The sequence below is a fragment of the Myotis brandtii genome, unplaced genomic scaffold (assembly GCF_000412655.1).
Source record: "Myotis brandtii unplaced genomic scaffold, ASM41265v1 scaffold1105, whole genome shotgun sequence".
Lineage (NCBI taxonomy): Eukaryota > Metazoa > Chordata > Mammalia > Chiroptera > Vespertilionidae > Myotis > Myotis brandtii.
The window spans coordinates 770,432-789,489 of NW_005353770.1; the positions used below are offsets into that span (position 1 = coordinate 770,432).

General features: G+C 37.1%; 1 protein-coding gene and 1 pseudogene across 1 annotated transcript in view; one reads left to right on the top strand and one right to left on the bottom strand.

The window, feature by feature from the left end:
* The window catches only part of AP3S1 (adaptor-related protein complex 3, sigma 1 subunit), a 42,423-nt gene that overhangs the window by 19,182 nt on the left and 4,183 nt on the right, over window positions 1–19,058 (bottom strand). The window contains exons 2-3 of the mRNA XM_014544364.1: window positions 13,075–13,166; window positions 8,221–8,332 (exon numbers count right to left, since the gene is read on the bottom strand). Coding sequence (XP_014399850.1) covers window positions 8,221–8,332; window positions 13,075–13,166 — 204 coding nt within the window. The remainder of the gene's footprint in view (window positions 1–8,220; window positions 8,333–13,074; window positions 13,167–19,058) is intronic.
* LOC106727063 lies at window positions 4,086–5,058 on the top strand (annotated as a pseudogene).

The window sequence follows — 19,058 nt, forward strand, 5'->3', positions numbered from 1 at the left end:
ATCTTACTGAAAATGAAAATTTTTAATACTCTGGTAATATAGTATAGTGTAGCAAGCAGAATTTTCCTAAAATGATATTGGGCACTCATTCTGGATTACCTGGAAAATAAACCAACTGGGCCAGTGCTCCCTCTTTCGCCAGCAGGAGGAACTGCACCAGAACTCACCTTCCCATGGGATCAGGGTTATATCCACACCCCCATCCCACAACCGCCCAATAAGAAAGCTGCAACCTCCCACATGCTAGTCAGCTGAGTTTCCCAGATTACACTTAAAAACAGGTGGCAACTGAACCTATACAACCTAAAGCTTAAGTAGTGTATATGTGTCACCTCACTGACAAGGGTGCTTTCAAGCCTACAGAATAATAATGTGGGGTGGGTTGGGGCAAGGCCTCCATTGGCACACCATTCTATGTTAGGTAGCACCTACCTCAGCACAATTTCCTACGCGATACTGGGAAGATTAGGTGATCTTTCTTCAGCTAAGTATTCTTGGCTTACAAACTAAGTCTATTTCTTTTTTTTTCTATTTCTTATCATATAACTCTATCATCATGTAGAATTTATCCAAAGCCATCACACACATATATAGAATAAAAAGATTCACAAATTCTTATAAAAGTGAAAAAGATAAAAGGACTTCTTATCTGATTCAATTTGTATACTAATAAAATAATACTTCATATGACTTCCTTAAAAATATATGCTTTAATGATGTTAGCTAAAAATGACTGACATAATTTTTCCACGAGCTTCATGTACAATATCATTTTTTTTTCTCGACAATATCATTTTTTTAATCATCACCTGAAGACATGTTCTTTGATTTTTAGAGAAAGGAGACAGAGACAGAGAGAGAGAAAAGGAGAAAGAAACATCGATGTGAGAAACACTGAACACTTGCCTCCTGCACGCATACCAACTAGAGCCAGGGATTGAACCCACAACCTAGATATGTGCCCTGACTGGGAATCGAACCTGAGATTCAATGTACAGGATGACACTCCTACCAACTGAGCCACACCAGCCAGGGATACAATATCTTTTTAAATACCTGTACTTATTCTATGAGTTGGTATTATCATTACCCCCATTTTGCAAAAAAAGAAAAAAAAAAAAAGAAAAAAAATTATGATCAAAGAGGTTAAACAACTTGTCCGAAGTTATATACCAGTACAAAGTGGAGTCTGAATGACTTTAACCACTATTAGCTTGCTTTTATTCACTGATCTTTCAGACAATCTCATGAGGTCTATAGACAGCAAATTGAAGCAGGCATAGTTTACAGATAAAAAAAGTCAAGGTCTATAAAGATTAACTGATATGCTCAATTTCATACTAAATTAGTATTAGCAGCCATCCTAATAAAGAGGGAATATGCTAATTGACCCCCCACACCATCACAAAGATGGTGGCGCCCACAGACAATAAGGAGGGGCTATGCTAATTAACTTCCCCGCCCTCAAAGATGACAGCACCCACAGCCAATAAGGAGGAAATATGCTAATTGACTGCCATGCCCTCAAAGATGGTGGCGCCCACAGCCAATAAGGAGGGAATATGCTAACTGACTGCCACGCCCTCAAAGATGGCAGTGCCCACAGCCACAAGTTGGCGGAACCCAGTCCCCTCAGCCCTGTCAGCACCCTGCCTCTGGAGTCCCCCAGTCCCCTCAGCCCCCCAGCCGCCCAGGGCCGGCCCAAGGCGCAGGCAAGCCTCAGATGGCGGCTGCAGCAGAGGTGTGATGGGGGCGTCGCTTTCCCTTGATCGCCAGGTCGCCTCCTGCCCCTGAGGGCTCCTGGACTGTGAGAGGGGACAGGCTGGGCTGAGGGACCCCCTCCTCCAGTAACTAAAATAATTTCACAAAAGCTAGTCTAACACACTTGGTACCATAGTAATAACAAATGCTATACATGGAGCTCTAGTTTGTATGTTTATTCTAACATAGCCAAAACTTATCTTTCTGTATCTATAGAAAAGTTTAGCTGTTAGTTATCAATTATTTCTAAACTACAACTGAACAAGACTGATGGTGATTTAATTGCTACATGGGGTCCAGAAAACAATTACAGAATTTGAAATCACCTAGTGAATTTTTATGCCTCCATTAGTTTGGCATAACAAATTAATTGAGGACAATATGACTGCTTATAAATAACTCATACAACCAACATTAATATTTAATGAGCTTCTATTCTCACTCTGTAAATATTTTAACATTCCCAATGAAGATATGCTACAATAGAAAGGACTCTAAAAAAAGCTAGCTATCAACTCTGAAATTTGCTTATTTGGCAGTCAATACCACACTAAAATAGTACACATCAGATACAAAATAAGGTTACTTTTTTCCCAACTTATAAAGAATTAAAAAAGGAACAAGAGAAAACAAGCTGATTATTCAATTTTAATTCAATTCAATGCCTTTCTCAGATTTTATATAAGATATAAAGTCAAATCTGGGACAGCATGCATGTCTTAGAAGCATGAAATCTTTGCATAAAAATGTGTCCACGATCATTTGAATGGTCATTTTTAATATTCAAAATACCAAAATTAAACATATATTTAGTAATTATATGTTAATGTTTAATAAGTTTTCTCGATCCACTTTCTAAAGAACATGCAAAACCAAGAGATTTTGACCTAAACTCTCTTGGTTTATAATTTTCCACACTTACTTTTTACATATCACTTGCCTTTCTCAAAACTAGAGGTTGGACAAAGCAAGAAAATCAGTTCTAAATAAGTTCTGAATAGCTGTTTCATGAAAGAAGCAGAAACAATAAGCTACTTCTTTCCATCTTTGTTCACTCAATGTTTTTAAAGTGACTGACTCATGCAGGAGCATTCCCTCATGATAATCTTAACTCAATAAAATTATTTATAGCAACTACATTTTTTTTACTGTTAGTTAATACGTTACATAGCAACCACTATATTTTATCTTTCTAACTAACTCTTCTCCTAATTAACATTTGGGTTTTGCTGTCACTTATTTTATAAAAAATGGTAAATATTAAGCATTCAATACTATATGCATTCATTCAACAATTACCTATTGAGGATCTACTACGTGCCTGGACCTTTGTACACACTAGGGATAAATAAGTGAACAAAATAAACAAAAATCCTGACCATCACAGAGCTTATATTCTTGTAAGGATAAATGACAATAAACAAGATAAAGTCAGTCAAATATATGGTATACTAAATAGTGGTAGGTACTAAGGAAAATAATACAGCAGAAAAGGGGTTAGAAAATATGAAAGGAAAGGGCTACAGAATACATATTGAGAAGGTAACATCTGGGTCAAGACCTGAAAGAATGGAGCCAACCATGGAAATATCAAAAGGAAGAACAATCTAGGTAGAAAGATGAGCAAGCACAAATGCTCTGATGTAGAAGCATGCCAGTATGTTTGAGGAACAGCAAGGAGGTCAGTGTGGGTAGAGAAAAAGGAAAAGGAGTAGAAGACGAAGTAAGATAATTAGGGTATGGGGAGGGGAGTCAAATTATGTGGGGCCTCATGGGTCATTTGTAAGGAATTTGGCTTTCCCTTTACTCTGAGTGAGAAGAAAAGCCATTGAAGAATTCAGAATGGAAGAGTGTAAGATGTGACATATTTCAATAGTATCACTTTGGCTGTTTTACTGAGGTAAGACCAAAGGGAAAAGACAGTGGAAGCAGAAAGACCAGTCAGGAAACTACTGTTATAATCCAGCAAGAGCTAGTGGTGGCTTGGATCAATGTAGTGGCAATGCAGAGTGTAATAAGTGGTTATATTCTGTATATCCAACAGGATTTGCCAAAGAGATGGGAGAGGTCATAAAACCAAAATAAAGCAACTACAGAAGTAGGATGAAAACCAGGCAAGTAAGGTGTCCTATAAGCCAAGCGAAGAAAAATTTCATGAAGAAGAGAGTGATCAACAATCTTAATCAAATAAAGGACTGATGAAACTGATCAGCAACTATAGAGCTGAAAACCTGATTAAAGTGTGTTCCAGACAAAAAGGAAAAATTGAGACATTTTATACAGACGTCTTAAAAGTGTTTTTGCTATAAGGGGTGGGGGGAGAAATGAGGCAGTGTCTGGAGAAGGAAGTAGAGAGAGGTCTTTTTTTTTTTTTTTTTTAAAGATGGGAGAAAATATTATGGGCTAGTGGGAATGATCTAAAAATAAAGGAAAAATGGGAGCAAGTTCAGTTGCACCAATATGGATACGTAGGCGCAGATGGGGCATGTCCTTGGACTTAGAAAGCAGGCCGCCTGGCTTGGTGAGTGGGAACCTCTGTGTAACATGCAACCAAAGAGCAATTTAAAAATGAATGATGTTGAGAAGGGCAAGAAGATTTTTGTTCAAAAGTGTGCCTGGTGCCACACTATGGGAAAGGGAGGCAAGCACAAGACTGGGCCAAATCTCCATGGTCTATTTGGGTGAAAGAAAGGTCGGATCCCTAAATTTTCTGCCAATAAGAACAAAGGCATCACCTGGGGAGTGACGGAGTATTTGGAGAATCCCAAGAAGTATATCCCTGGAACAAAAAATGATCTTCGCTGGCATTAAGAGGAGTGCAGAAAGGGCAGACTTGGTAGCTTATGTCCAAAAAAGCTACAAATGAGTAATAGGTGGCTACTGCCTTATTACAACCAACGTCTTATGACATTTTTTATTTGTACCATATTTAAATTGATCTCATACACCAGAAATCAGATCATGAACAGCTGGTAAAACATTTCTTTTGGGCAGTTCTGATTTAAATAAGATTGGCATGTGGTTAAATTAATATAATCAGCATTTTGAAACTTGATGGTAATTTTGGTTCAGCAAGTGCTATCATTGTTTTCCCCTTCTAAAAATATGATTGGCCTTGATTCATAATGTTTAACTTTTCAGAGAGATGGTGGATGCCATCAAAAACCCTGTAGGGGATTGGTTTTATACTTAGATTTATACAACTGGTGTATTAATATATGTTTAAATACTGAGGAAATCCCTTTTCTATTTCTTAGACCAGCAAGACTTGCTTATATTTCAAGTTGTACTCATTAGCAAGATATGCTGGCAGTGTCCATTTTATCATTTTGGTCCTAACTATGCCAATTCAATTAAAATTCCCTATCGAAACTGTTGCCTTTATCTAAAGAGTTGCCTTTTATTTAATAAAAGGCATTTCAGTGTGATTTATGTATAATATCAAATAAAGAACACTTAACACTTCTCACATTTTATAGATGATCTCTAGGGTCAGATGCTTTTAAAATTCAGCATGAGCCCTAGTCAGTTTGGCTCAGTGGAAAGAGTGTCAGCCCTCAGATTGAAGGGTCCCTGGTCCAAATCCAGTCAAGGGCATGTACCTCAGTTCCAGGCTTGATCCTCCGCTTGGGGAGGGTGTGTACAGGAGGCAACCAATCGATGTGTCTCTTTCACATAGATCAGTGGTTCTCAACCTTCCTAATGCTGCGAACCTTTTTTTTTTTTTAAATATATTTATTGATTTTTTACAGAGAGGAAGGGAGAGGGATAGAGAGTTAGAAACATTGATGAGAGAGAAGCATCGATCAGCTGCCTCCTGCACATCCCCTACTGGGGATGTGCCCACAACCAAGGTACATGCCCTTGACCGGAATCGAACCTGGGACCCTTCAGTCCCCAGGCTGATGCTCTATCCATTGAGCCAAACCAGCTAGGCATAATGCTGGGAACCTTTAATACAGTTCCTCATGTTGTGGTGACCCCCAACCATAAAATTATTTTCGTTGCTACTTCATAACTGTAATTTTGCTACTGTTATGAATCGTAATGTAAATATCTGATATGCAGGATGTATTTTCATTGTTACAAATTAAACATAATTAAAGCATAGTGATTAATCACAAAAACAATATGTAATTATATATGTGTTTTCCGATGGTCTTAGGTGACCCCTGTGAAAGGGTTGTTCGACCCCCAAAGGGGTCGCGACCCACAGGTTGAGAACCGCTGACATAGATGTTTCTTTCTCTCTGTCTCTCCCACTCCCTTCCACTGTCTCTAAAAAAAAAAAAAAAAAAATCCTCATTCACAAATGGAAAAATACCCTCGGGTGAGGATTAACATAAAAAATTTTCAACATGACAATATATAGTAGCAAACTTTGCTTATGAATTCTTTAAGTCAGACTAAGTTATAATTCAGGATTGTCTTGAACCAGTTATTCAAAAACAACTATAGAATTACTGTATATATTTGTGATTGGTAATGGTGCTGTTGTCAACTTACTAGAAGAATTAAAGTAGAGAATAGATTATCAACACAAAATTGTAAATTTTGTGATCATAAGGCTTAAGATAATTTTAAAAAATCATAGATCAAGAAATAAATAAAAGAGAGGGGAAATGACACAGAAGAAAGAGGGAGAATTGCTATAGCAACGAGGAGAAAACTAGTATATAAGTAGGTGAATTGGCCTTAGTTAGCTAGGAGTACAGTGAGTTCACCTCTCATAGAAGAGAGAACAGAGCACATGGACACAGATGTTCTCCTCTGATTGCTTCAATATCCTCAGTGAACTAGAAAGCAGAGGTGCTAGAAGTGCTAGAGGTTTAAGGAGAAAGGAGAGTGTATCAGTAGTTGCCTAGAGTATGGACCAGTGAATGGACTGAGTAGCATTAAGGACTCTTGGAGATTAGGGATTATGAATTTAAAGTAAAGCCACAGTAAGTATGGTTATGTTTTTTCCCCCTCTTTGTATGTTGAAACGTATAGGTACAAGGAAAAAATTGAGCACTATATACAAGGCTATGATTATCATGATGACTAAGAATTTAAGCTGGGTAAGGAAAGTCAGACATCAGAAGGATCGGGAACAGTGAAAATAAAATAGGTTTAAAAGACTTAAGATCCCAACAGGCTCAAAGATTTGTAGGAGTAATAGAAATTGTGATATGAAAGGTAAGAGGTGGCAGAGAGTGCAAACTGTGAAGTTGAAATGATGGAGGAATTGAAGTTTGAATAAAGACAAGATCAAGAAGTAAGTAGTGAGGTAGGGTAAAGGGCAAAATTTATTGGAGAAGAGGAATTCCAATGTTTGAAGACACCAGTGTACTGAAAGAATTATCCACATGAACACTGAAATCACAAGCAGTATTGAAGTGAAGGCAGTGAATAATTCTTCATTTCTGTACATAATGTGAGCAGAGTTACTGACTGTCTTTATTGTGGACTATCTTTTCAAGCAAGCTTGTCTAGCAAACAGCCTTAGAAAATGGAGAATGTCTCTCTCTAAATCAAAGGGTAGGTTTACTCTTAGAAAATATTATCTTCCTCCACTTCAAGGGCAGACATGCTTAGTGTCCACTATCAAAGATTCAAGTTCCCTAAGGTTGTGGTTCCTCTGCTATCATTCAATCTACTGTGTATGCAGGTATCACATGGCCCTTTTCAAGTCACACTTTGGAAACTGGGACTTGAGGACCCAGTGTAAGCAAATGCTTTTACTTTGGCTACTGCTTTTGCTGCTAGTAATAAAGTCCTTTGTTTCTGGCCCAGAAATCTCTCCTCTTCTGCCAACATCCATGAAACTGTGATAGTTAACTTATTAGCTTGCAAGTACGATAAAATCTCAGACCCTTGAAAGTTTTTCATAGAATCTCCAATGAATGGAAGGTGGGAATAAAAGATTACTGCAACAGGATGGGTAGAAGGTGGTATAGTTTAATAACGTGAGATAAAGTTTGGAGATGTTTTAGAAGAGATAATGATCTGGAAAAAGCAATGAGAAGAGAAGCAAGGGAAGACCTCCAGGATCAATGTTATAAAGAAAGCATGAGAGGCAATGTTACAGAAGAGGTTGAAGATAAAGAGAAATTTCCTGATGACTGACCTTGAGCTCCAGGGACATTATGAAAGATTTTCAGGAGACAGAGAGGAGTGGGTTTTGGGGTCAAATCTGGATACACATGGTAAGAGATTCATGACTCTTGGGCTTCTTATGGTGACTTACATGAACAAGAAAAAAGGAGCGTGATGAAATTAGTTGTGATTAGTCTTAATCAGATTAAGTTAGTCTACGTGTTTTTACATCCTTCCTCCCTCTTTTACCCACCTAATACTACTATGGAATGCTTCATTTCTTACTAAACAAAACATCATTTTAGAAAATTTTTAACATACACATTTTTTTAAATGTAAATGGCAAAATTGTTATTTAAATAGAGGCAAATGTTAACTTACTTGAATTAGATCTAAAATGCCAAGTTCACTTTCTGAAGAATCCACACAGAAGACAAAATATAACGTTGCATAATGTCTATAAATTAGTTTGTTGTCAGATCCTCCAATTAATCTAAATGACAAAACAAAACAATTGGAAAATTATAAGAACAAAATGAAAAACATTTTCATTAGCTCAAGCAAACTGATAATTTACTTTAAAACATTTTATAAAATAAAAGGTAACATTTACTGGCATAGCATTCAAGTGATCTTGTATCAGAGACTGAGTAAATTAAAGTGGTTGTTTTCTTAAAAAATGTCAAGTAAAAGATGTTGCTGCTTCATTTTAATTCATTCATTCATTAAACTATCTACTGAGTATATACTATGTGTCAGACACGAATAGTGGATAAGGAGCAATAAACAAACATTATCAGAGTGGAAAGCACTACATAGAGAATCAAAATAAGATGATACCATATTGATGGGTTCATTACTTCAGATTAGATGTTAAGAGTGATATTTAGGCCAAGATCTAATAATAATGAGGCAGCAATGACAGAATTTAGAGAAGAGCATTTCAGGCAGAGTAACAACTAATAAAAAGGCCATTTCATCAAGAACAAAGTATGGATGTTCAGGGAAGAGAAAGGTGGTCTATAGACAAAGAAAGATTAGTAAGCAATGAGGTCAGAAAGAGGGCAGAAATCAGATGACAGGACATTTGAAAGTGCTTACTAAATTTAATTACATAAGTCACAAGCTTAAGACTGATTAGAAATGAAGGGAGAAAAAAAAAAGAATGACATTTCTTCTTAAGTTGGACAGATTTCCCAACAAAATCTCCAAAAACACATTTTGTTTTGAAATATAAATGCAAAACAACAAAAATTGAGCTAAGAGATATTCAATTCTTTCATCCAATGTTTTTATTTATATTTGTTAGAATTACAGCATTTTATAAATAATCTTTCCAAACATCTTACATTTTTCTAAGTACAGTTTAACTATCATAGTTAAGTTTACAATAATTAGTTTGTTCATCTTCTCAAAAGACCCTTTAACACTAACATAAAAGCTAACTGAACACTCAAAAAAGGGAAAATGGTATATATTACTTACTCAGTAAAATAACACTGAAACCCTAGCCAGTTTGGCTCAGTGGATAGAGCATCAGCCCATGGACTGAAGAGTTGTGGGTTCAATTTTGGTCAAGGGCACATACCTCAGTTGCAGGCTCGATCCCTGGTCCCGGTCAGGCAACCAATGGATGTGACTCTCCCACATCGATGTTTCTCTCTCTCTGTCTCTCCCCCTCCCTTCCACTCTCTCTAAAAATTCAATGAAAAAATATCCTTGGGATGAGGATTAACAAAAAAATAAAATAAAATGGGTAAATAAATTTAAAAAGTAATACTGAATTTATAAGTTCTATAGAAACAATTTATCTTATGTTCTCTAATAGCAAAAGGAGGAATAATTTTTGACAAAAATTTTTTAACTATGCTAGATGTTTATAGAAAAGATTCAATTAGAAAATATGTATACTTTAAAGATTCTCTGACATTATTTTTATAGGTTACTAGAGGCCCGATGCACGAAGATTCATGCAAGAATAGGCCTTCCTTCCCCTGGCTGCTGGTACCACCTTCACTCTGGCCAGAGCGGCCTTTCTGCCTTCCCCCGCTGCCCAGAGGCCAGGAGTGGCTGGGGTGATGTGGAAAGCCTGCGCTGTTGCCATGGCGCAAGCGTCCTGCCCCGCCCCCAGCCGCTCGGTGCCTGCATATGCAAATTAACCCACCATCTTTGTTGGGTTAATTTGCATACTCACACCTGATTGGCTGGTGGACGTTGCAAAGGTACAGCAATTTGCATCTTTCTCTTTTATTAGTGTAGATTATTGCAATTGTTCCACGAAAGACACAAAAAGAGCACAAGCAGCAGGTTTTGCTTCATCAGAAATCAGCAATTTAGCAGTTGTCTTAAACTTCTGTTTGGCTGTTTTTAAGAAAAGACCAAACTTTTGGTGTTATTGAATGGCTATTAATGTTGTTAAAAATGGCTATGAATGTTATTAAAAGAAAGCAAAGATATTAATATGGCAAGTATATATTTATCTTTAAAAATATAATTTCATCTTTAACCTACAGTACAATACAGATAAATACTGATACAAATTCTTATATGGAATGCAATACACCATATAAAACCACAGAATTTTAGAAATCTTCTTAGTCCAAATACCAGATAAAAACTGCGATAGAAGATTTTAAGTTACCTGACCAAAAAAGCCAGCGTGTTAGTGACAAAACTAGGACTATTCTCATCTCTGATGCAATATTTGCTATCTACTTTTTATAAGGTTGGAAAAGAATAATCACAAAGTCAAGCCATAATTTATAGTTGAAACAGTGCCTGATTAGATCAATCAAGTTTTTGCATGTCTATCATATGCAGCGCACTATGGTGGCTGGTAGTTTCTTATGGGATAAGAGATTAAGAGACTGATATGACAGAAAGTAATAGTGATGGCAAAGACATTAAATTATAAAGGTGTAAGAGAAATAAAAAAATACAATTAAAATATAAAAACAGAAACCAGGTATACCTGTCTCAACTATTAAATTGATAGCCATAAGTTAATAGCAAAATTTACAAATATTTATCAATTTAAGTGCAGCATGATATAACCTTTTATGAAATAAAACTTTCTACGTGGTAAAAAGTAATTATGTTCAGATAAGAATGACTTCTCTATTACCCTATTTTTCATAATATGCATTATATACCTTAAAATACTAAAGTGTAGGCTTCTTTGACTAAACCTGTGATTATTTACAGTGGGACTCATTAAAGTTCAGTTTTTGAATTGTCAATGAGGAAATTTCTTAATCTTATTAAGAAATCAATTATAGCCCTAACCAGTTTGGCTCAGTGGAAAAGCGAGGCCTGCAGACTGAAGGGTCCCAGGTTCGATTCCGGTCCAGGGCATGTACCTTGGTTGCGGGCACAACCCCAGTAGGGGGTGTGCAGGAGGCAGCTGATCGATGTTTCTCTCTCATCGATGTTTCTAACTCTCTATCCCTCTCACTTCCTCTCTGTAAAAAATCAATAAAATATATTTTTTAAAAAAATCAATGATATAAACATGGGGGAACATTTATAAAACTATTTGAGAGCACATTATTTTCATGAACCCCATTAATTTAAAAGTATTTATAATAGTTGGCAAGTTAATTATAAGTAATTTTATTTTTTAAAGTTATTTTTGTTGCAGTATGTGTGACATGTAACACTACAAAGTGTAAGTAATTCTTAGTTTTTCATTTAAAATAGAAAAATATATTAGCTGAATTCTAATCTATATACAGAAATGCTTATACATATACACATAGACATAGATTTAAAAAGCAGACTTCAGTCTTGTTTGTAATAATAAAATAAAGTATGTAATCTAAAATTTAATGAACAGATCTATTCACTCTAAGGCAGTGGTTCTCAACCTTCCTAATGCCGCGACCCTTTAATACAGTTCCTCATGTTGTGGTGACCCCCAATTTCATTGTTACAAATTGAACATAATTAAAGCATAGTGATTAATCACAAAAACAATATGTAATTATATATGTGTTTTCCGATTTAGCCAACCCCTGTGAAAGGGTCGTTCGACCCCCAAAGGGATAGTGACCCACAGGTTGAGAACCGCTGCTCTAAGGAATAGCCTGTAGTCATTACAAAGAATGAAGTTGCTCTAGATATGTTTATAAGGCAAAGCTTTTCAAATTACTAAGTGAAAGCAAGAAATATGCAAACTAGCATACATAGTTTGATCTTAAGATCACACTTTTATATGTTAGTCAATGCAAAATTAATTTTCTAGAATGACACACAAGAAATTGGGAAGGAGGACTAAAATTCGGAGAGACTCTAATTTACATTTTACATTTTATACTTCCTTATAATGTTCAAATTTTCACCATATACATATATTGCCTTATATAAAATCCTATATAATAAAGATGTAATATGGAAATGGTTGTTACACCGTGAAGCGTTAACGACCGACCTTATAAGTACCGGATCAGGGATCACAGGAGGGTGGCGCAGCGAGATACAAGCAGGCAGAGAGCTACAGGAGGGGGCAGGGCAGAAAGCTATGAGGGGGGTCAGGGGGCAGAGAGCTACTGGAGGGCAGCAACGAGCTATGGGCGATGGATTTGGGTGCAGGGCTACTAGTATCATAATAACTTTGCATGATGACAGATGGTTACTAGACTTATCTTGGTGACCACATTGTAAGGTGTATAAATGTTGAATCACTATGTTGTACACCTAAAACTAATACTGTATGTCAACTATGGGGGAAGCTACAGGAGGGCGGGGCAGCGAGCAGAGAGCTACTGGAGGGCGGCAGCAAGCTACTAGCACATGGATTCATGTGCAGGGCTACTAGTACTTTTATAAAATTCTTAAAAAGAACAAGCAAGATTGTATATCTTTAAAAAATTTTTTTAAGTATATTTTTATTGATTTCAGAGAAAAAGAGAGAGATAGAAACATCAATGATGAGAGAGAATCATTGACCGGCTGCCTCCTGCATACCCCACATGGGGGACTAAGCCTGCAAACCAGGCAAGTGCCCTGACCGGGAATTCAACCGTGATCTCCTGGTTCATAGGTTGACGCTCAATCACTGAGCCATGCCAGTCAGGCTAAAAAATTCTTTAAGTTAGATATATAGCTAACATAGATGGCAATTAATTCATCTGATCAAATTAATTAAAATTAAAAAAACTTTTACCATAAACAGATTAAACAGTATATATTCTAAACATACAAAGATTAGAATTGTCTATGAAATGCTTTACTTACAATCCTCCTTCTAAGAAATTACAAACATTTTCATCTCTCTTAGATACCAAATGGAATGTCTCCCTGATGATTTGCTGTTGTGTATCTTCACTCTGAGAAAGAATAATTCATATATGTTAGGATTGGATTTGTAGGTTTAACAGCATTTAAAATTTTTAAAAATAGGTTTCTGGTTAAGATGGTGGAGTAGTAAACGCTGTGCTCATCTCCTCCCACGACCACATCAAAATTACAAAGAAACTATAGGAAAACCATCATTGAGAACCTTCTGAAGACTAGCTAAGGATATACTGAAGTTCCATAACTAAGGATATACTGAAGAAGCCACATGGAGTCAAGGGGGCGGGGGGTGAAGATGCCAAATGGGCTGGTCCCACACCAACATGTGGTGGCTAAAAATCGAGAGGGATATCTTGGCTGCTTAGGTGCCACCTGAGAAGCGAGGGGTCCCAGCCCCACACTAGGCTCCCCAGACCAAGATTCCAGGGTTGGGAAGAGAAGTCCCCATAACTTCTGACTATAAAAACCAGAGGGATTGTGACTGAGTGCGATGGAGGGTTGCTGGAGTTCCAAGCATTTGTCTTAAAGGGCTGGCACACAGACTTACTTGCTGACAGATTTACTCGCTGTGGGGAGGCAGCTCAAAAGGTTCCAGGGACATACGGAGCAGACTGATTTATCTGGCTTCAGAATGAGGGCTGGAGGGGCAGCTTTTGCCCAGACAGAAGTGCTGGCAGAGAACACTGTTCCTTTGTTGATCCCTCCCTCAACCCAGCCTGCACTCGCAGGTGGGTGCTGCATCTGAGCCTCCATCCACCTAGCTAACAGAGTTAACCCAACCCTGGTGATTCCCTGAGACCCCACCTCACCCAACTTGCAAGTACACCCAAGCTGCTTCCAGTGGCTTTTCCATACAAACAGCCTGTCTTTGGCTCATGCTTCAGACTTTCCCAAAATCTCTTAAAGGTTTACAAATCCAAAGAAGCAGCATCTGTCCTTACTGTGCCCTGTTTCTCTTGCAAAGCAGCCCCAAGCCTGACAATAGTGGTAGCCAGCCTCAGTCACCTTAGCCCAGGGGTGGGCAAACTTTTTGACTCGAGGGCCACAATGGGTTCTTAAACTGGACCGGAGGGCCGAACAAAAGCATGGATGGAGTGTTTGTGTGAACTAATATAAATTCAAACTAAACATCATTACATAAAAGGGTACGGTCTTTTTTTTTTTTAGTTTTATTCATTTCAAACGGGCCGGATTCGGCCCGCGGGCTGTAGTTTGCCCACTGCTGCCTTAGCCTCTCCCAGGCACCTCCAAACCCAGTCAAGGGGCAACTCTCTGTAGATCACTTTGCAGCTCATACCAAGTAGCCCAGATAGGGCAAAGGCAACAGCTAACTTTGGCCTGCACCAGAGTCCCTCCCAACAACTTTAAAGGTTGGGATACACTCGAAGTGCAGACTTTGCAGGCGTCAGAATCCTAAAGCAAATCCTGCTCTGTAGGGCCAACCTCTGCACAACAGCTCCTTCACTGTGGTCAGAGCCAGTCCTCACAACCAATCAGCCTGAGGGTCAATCTCTCCCATTGATGTGCCAACAGTAATCAAGGCTCAACTACAACAGGAGGGACACATAACCTACACGACTGGCTCACTGGGCCCCTCATGACACTTAGTCCATAAGGCCACTCTATCAAGACCAAGAAACATGGCAGCTCTACCTAATACACAGAAACAAACACAAGGGAATAAAGAAACATGTCCCAAATGAAAGAACAGAACACAACTACAGAAATAGAACTAAACAAAATGGAGATAAACAATCTACCAGATGCAGAGTTCAAAACACTGGTTATAAGTATGCTCAATTATCTCAGTGAGATCAACAAAGAGACAGGAAACATAAAAATGGAGAAAGAAAAGATAAAAAAGAACAGTCAGAAATGAATAATACAATAACTGAAATGAAGAAAACATTAGAGAAAATCAACAGTATATTAGATGAATCAAAGGACTGAATCAGCAATTTGGAAGATAAGGCAGGAGAAAACACCTAATCAGTATAGCAGAAAGAACCCAAAAACAAAATAAAACAAAAAAACAAGTATTGTTTCAGGGGCCTCTGGGACAACTTAAAGCACACCAACATTTGCATCATAGGAGTACCAGGAGGAGAAGAGAGAGAGCCAGGGATTGAAAACCTATCTGAAGAACTAATGACTGAAAACTTCCATAGCCTGGCAAAGGAAATAGACATATAAGCCCAGGAAGCACAGAGTCCTAAACAAGATGAACCCAAAGAGGCCCACACTAAGACACATCATAACTAAAACGCCAAAGGTTAAAGACAAAGAGAGACTCTAAACAACAGCAAGAGAAAGACAGATAGTTACCTAACTATAAGACTGTCAGCTGATTTCTTAACAGAAACATTTCAGGCCAGAAAGGATAAGCATAATGTATTCAAAGTGATGAAAAGCAAGGGACTACAACCAATATTATTCTACCCAGCAAAGCTATCATTTAGAATCAAAGGACAGATAAAGAGCTTCCCAAACAAGAAAAAGTTAAAGAAATTCATCACTACCAAACCAGTGTTACAAGAAATGTTAAAGGGATGTCTTTAAGAAGAAAGGAAAAAAGATCAAAATCATGAATAATAAAATGTCAACAAGTACATATCTACCAACAATTACTTTAAAAGTAAATGGATTAAATGCTCCAATCAAAAGACATAGGGTAGCTGAGTGGATAAGTAACCAAGACCCTTACAATCGCTGCCTAAAGAGACTCACTTCAGATGGAAAGACACACAGAGACAGAAAATAAAGAGATGGAAAAATAAATTTTTTAAAAATGGAAATTAAAAAAAACAAACAGCTGGGGTAGCAACACTTATACCAGACAAAATAGACTTTAAAACAAAGGTTATAACAAGAGACAAAGAAAAACCCAGAAATTTCACTTCTTGGTATTTATCCAAAGAAATTCAAAGCACTAATTCAAAAAGACAGAAAAATCCTTATGTTCACTGCAGCATTATTTACAATAGCCAAGATACAGAAGCAACTTAAGTATCCACCAATAGATGAATGGATAAAAAAGAAAGGAAGGGTACATATATACAACGAAATATTACTCAGCCATAAAAATGAATGAAATCTTGACATCTGCAACAACTTGGATGGACCTAGAGCATATTATGCTAAGTAAAATAAGTCAGCCACAGAAAGACAAATACCTTATGATTTTACTTATATGTGAAATTTAAAAAACAAAATAAATGAACAAATGAAACAAACAAATTCATAGATACAGAGAACATTTTGATGGCTATCAGATGGAGGGAGGTTAGAAGAATGGGTAAAAAAGGGTAAGAGATTCAGAAGTACAAATTGCTAGTTACAAAACAGTCAATAAAAAGCATAAGCTCAGGTGAGGATTTAAAATAATAATAAATAATATTGTAATAACTATGTATCATGTCAGATGGGTACTAGATTTATTGGGGTGATCACCTTGTAAGTTATATAAATGTCTAATTACTATGTTGTACACCTGAAACTAACAATATTTTATGTCAAATGTAATTGAGAAATAAAAAAATTATCAATAAAAATAATTTTTAAAATGCAAGATAGTGATATCTGTTGGGAAATTCATCTGATAGTTCCTTGAAGAACTTACATATCACATCTCACAGAAACAGAACCCAACATTTTCTTATGAAAAAAAAAAAACAAAACAAAAATCAATGCTTTAGCAGGGGTCCTCAAACTACGGCCCGCGGGCCACATGCTGCCCGCCAAAACATTTATCCGGTCCGCCGGGTGTTTTTGCCGCCGCTGCCTGTTGCCTAGCAGCCGACTAGTTTTTTTTTAAACTATAGTCTGGCCCTCCAACGGTCTGAGGGACAGTGAACTGGCCCCCTGTTTAAAAAGTTTGAGGACCCCTGCTTTATAGTTTACCACTACAATATAACTAGCTTATTTCTACGTTTCAAGACCAACAAGAAAAATATTAGACAAGGGAATTATAGACATTAGTAAAAGGGACACTAGATATTAAATAGTTAAAGTCCACTGTTTTATAAATGAGTAAACTGAAATAGAGAAGTTATAAATAATTCATATAGCTAATCTATTTTTTAATGGAACAAAGTCTGGAGCTTCTAATTAAGTAAGCTTAACTAAATGCAAATTGAGGTAAGAGGCCATCCATCTTACTCAACTTTATATGTTATCAGAAAATGGGTTCTTGTATGTGCCCTGACTGGGGATCAAACCTTCAACCTTGGCATGTTGGGATGATGCTCTGACCAACTAAGCTAACCAGCTAGGGTGCAATATACAGATCATGTATCATAAAAATGTACACTTGAAACTTATAAGATCCTATTAACTAATGTGCCAATAAATGTAATTTAAAAAGAAAAATGGAAACCAGAATAAAGAATAAACTATGTAAGATGTTCATGTTCTCACAGGAACAAAAGAGAAAGGGGGGTGAGGGGAATCCCCTGCTAATTTAAACTATAATCACATCATCAAGTACCCATACTATTGATGAAGACATGTAAATATGTCTAATAATATCAAGTATTGTCAAGAATGCATAACAACAAAGCACTTATACAATACTAGAAGAACTGTAAATTGGTACGACCCCTTCTGAAAACAGATCAGCATTACCTAGTAAAGCTAAACATGCAAGTACCCTAGGACAATGTTATTCAACTCCTAGTTATGTCCTAGAGAAATTATAAAAGATGTTTGCAAGACTGCTTATAGCAGCACTGTTTGTAACAGTAAGAAAACTACAATGTAAACGTCCATTAATCGTAGAATGTATAAATAAACTGTGGTTTATTTGTGCATAGAACATTACACAGCAATGAAAATTAATGACTACAGTAGATATAATGCCAATGGTGATCTTAGAAATGTTGAATTGGTGTGTTTTTTTAAATTAAGTCACAAAAGACTATAAACACCATCATTCTATTTTTAGTTCAAAAACATGCAAGACTAAACAATAAATTGTCTAAAGACAAAAATATGTGGCAAAACAAAAATATAATATTATTTTAAAAATTCAAAATGGTAGTTATAGAGAGGAAACAGGATGAAATAAAAGAAATACAGAAAGACTTCAAAGTTATTGGCAATTTTTCTGATAAAAGGGTGGTGAACACATAGTAATTAGGGCACTACTTATCACATTTTACAGATATTTATTATATAAATATTCTTTTGTACCTATTCAATATTTCATTAAAAAGTTGAAAGGGCCGAAACCGGTTTGGCTCAGTGGATAGAGCGTCGGCCTGCGGACTGAAAGGTCTCAGGTTTGATTCCGGTCAAGGGCATGTACCTGGGTTGCGGGCACATCCCCAGTAGGAGATGTGCAGGAGGCAGCTGATCGATGTTTCTCTCTCATCGATGTTTCTAACTCTCTATCTCTCTCCCTTCCTCTCTGTAAAAAATCAATAAAATATATTTTAAAAAAAAAGTTGAAAGGGGGGAGCCATGTATAAGACAGTTGCCCTTTTCCTTCATGATGTTTGCTTTATTGTCACCTCCTTCTAGTCTTCATCTAGAGCAGCGGTTCTCAACCTGTGGGTTGTGACCGCTTTGGGGGTTAAACGACCCTTTCACAGGGGTCGCCTAAGACCATCGGAAAACACATATATAATTACATATTGTTTTTGTGATTAATCACTATGCTTTAATTATGTTCAATTTGTAACAATGAAATTGGGGGTCACCACAACATGAGGAACTGTATTAAAGGGTCGCGGCATTAGGAAGGTTGAGAACCACTGATCTAGAGCTAAATGGTGGTCCTTGGATGACCTTATCTACTCTTGTGGTTTCTTTTTCTTTTTTTAAATTAAATCTTTATTGTTCAGATTATTACATTTGTTCCTCTTTTTTCCCCCCATCCTCTCAGTTCCCGCCCCACCCTCCGCCCTCACTCCCCACCCACTGTC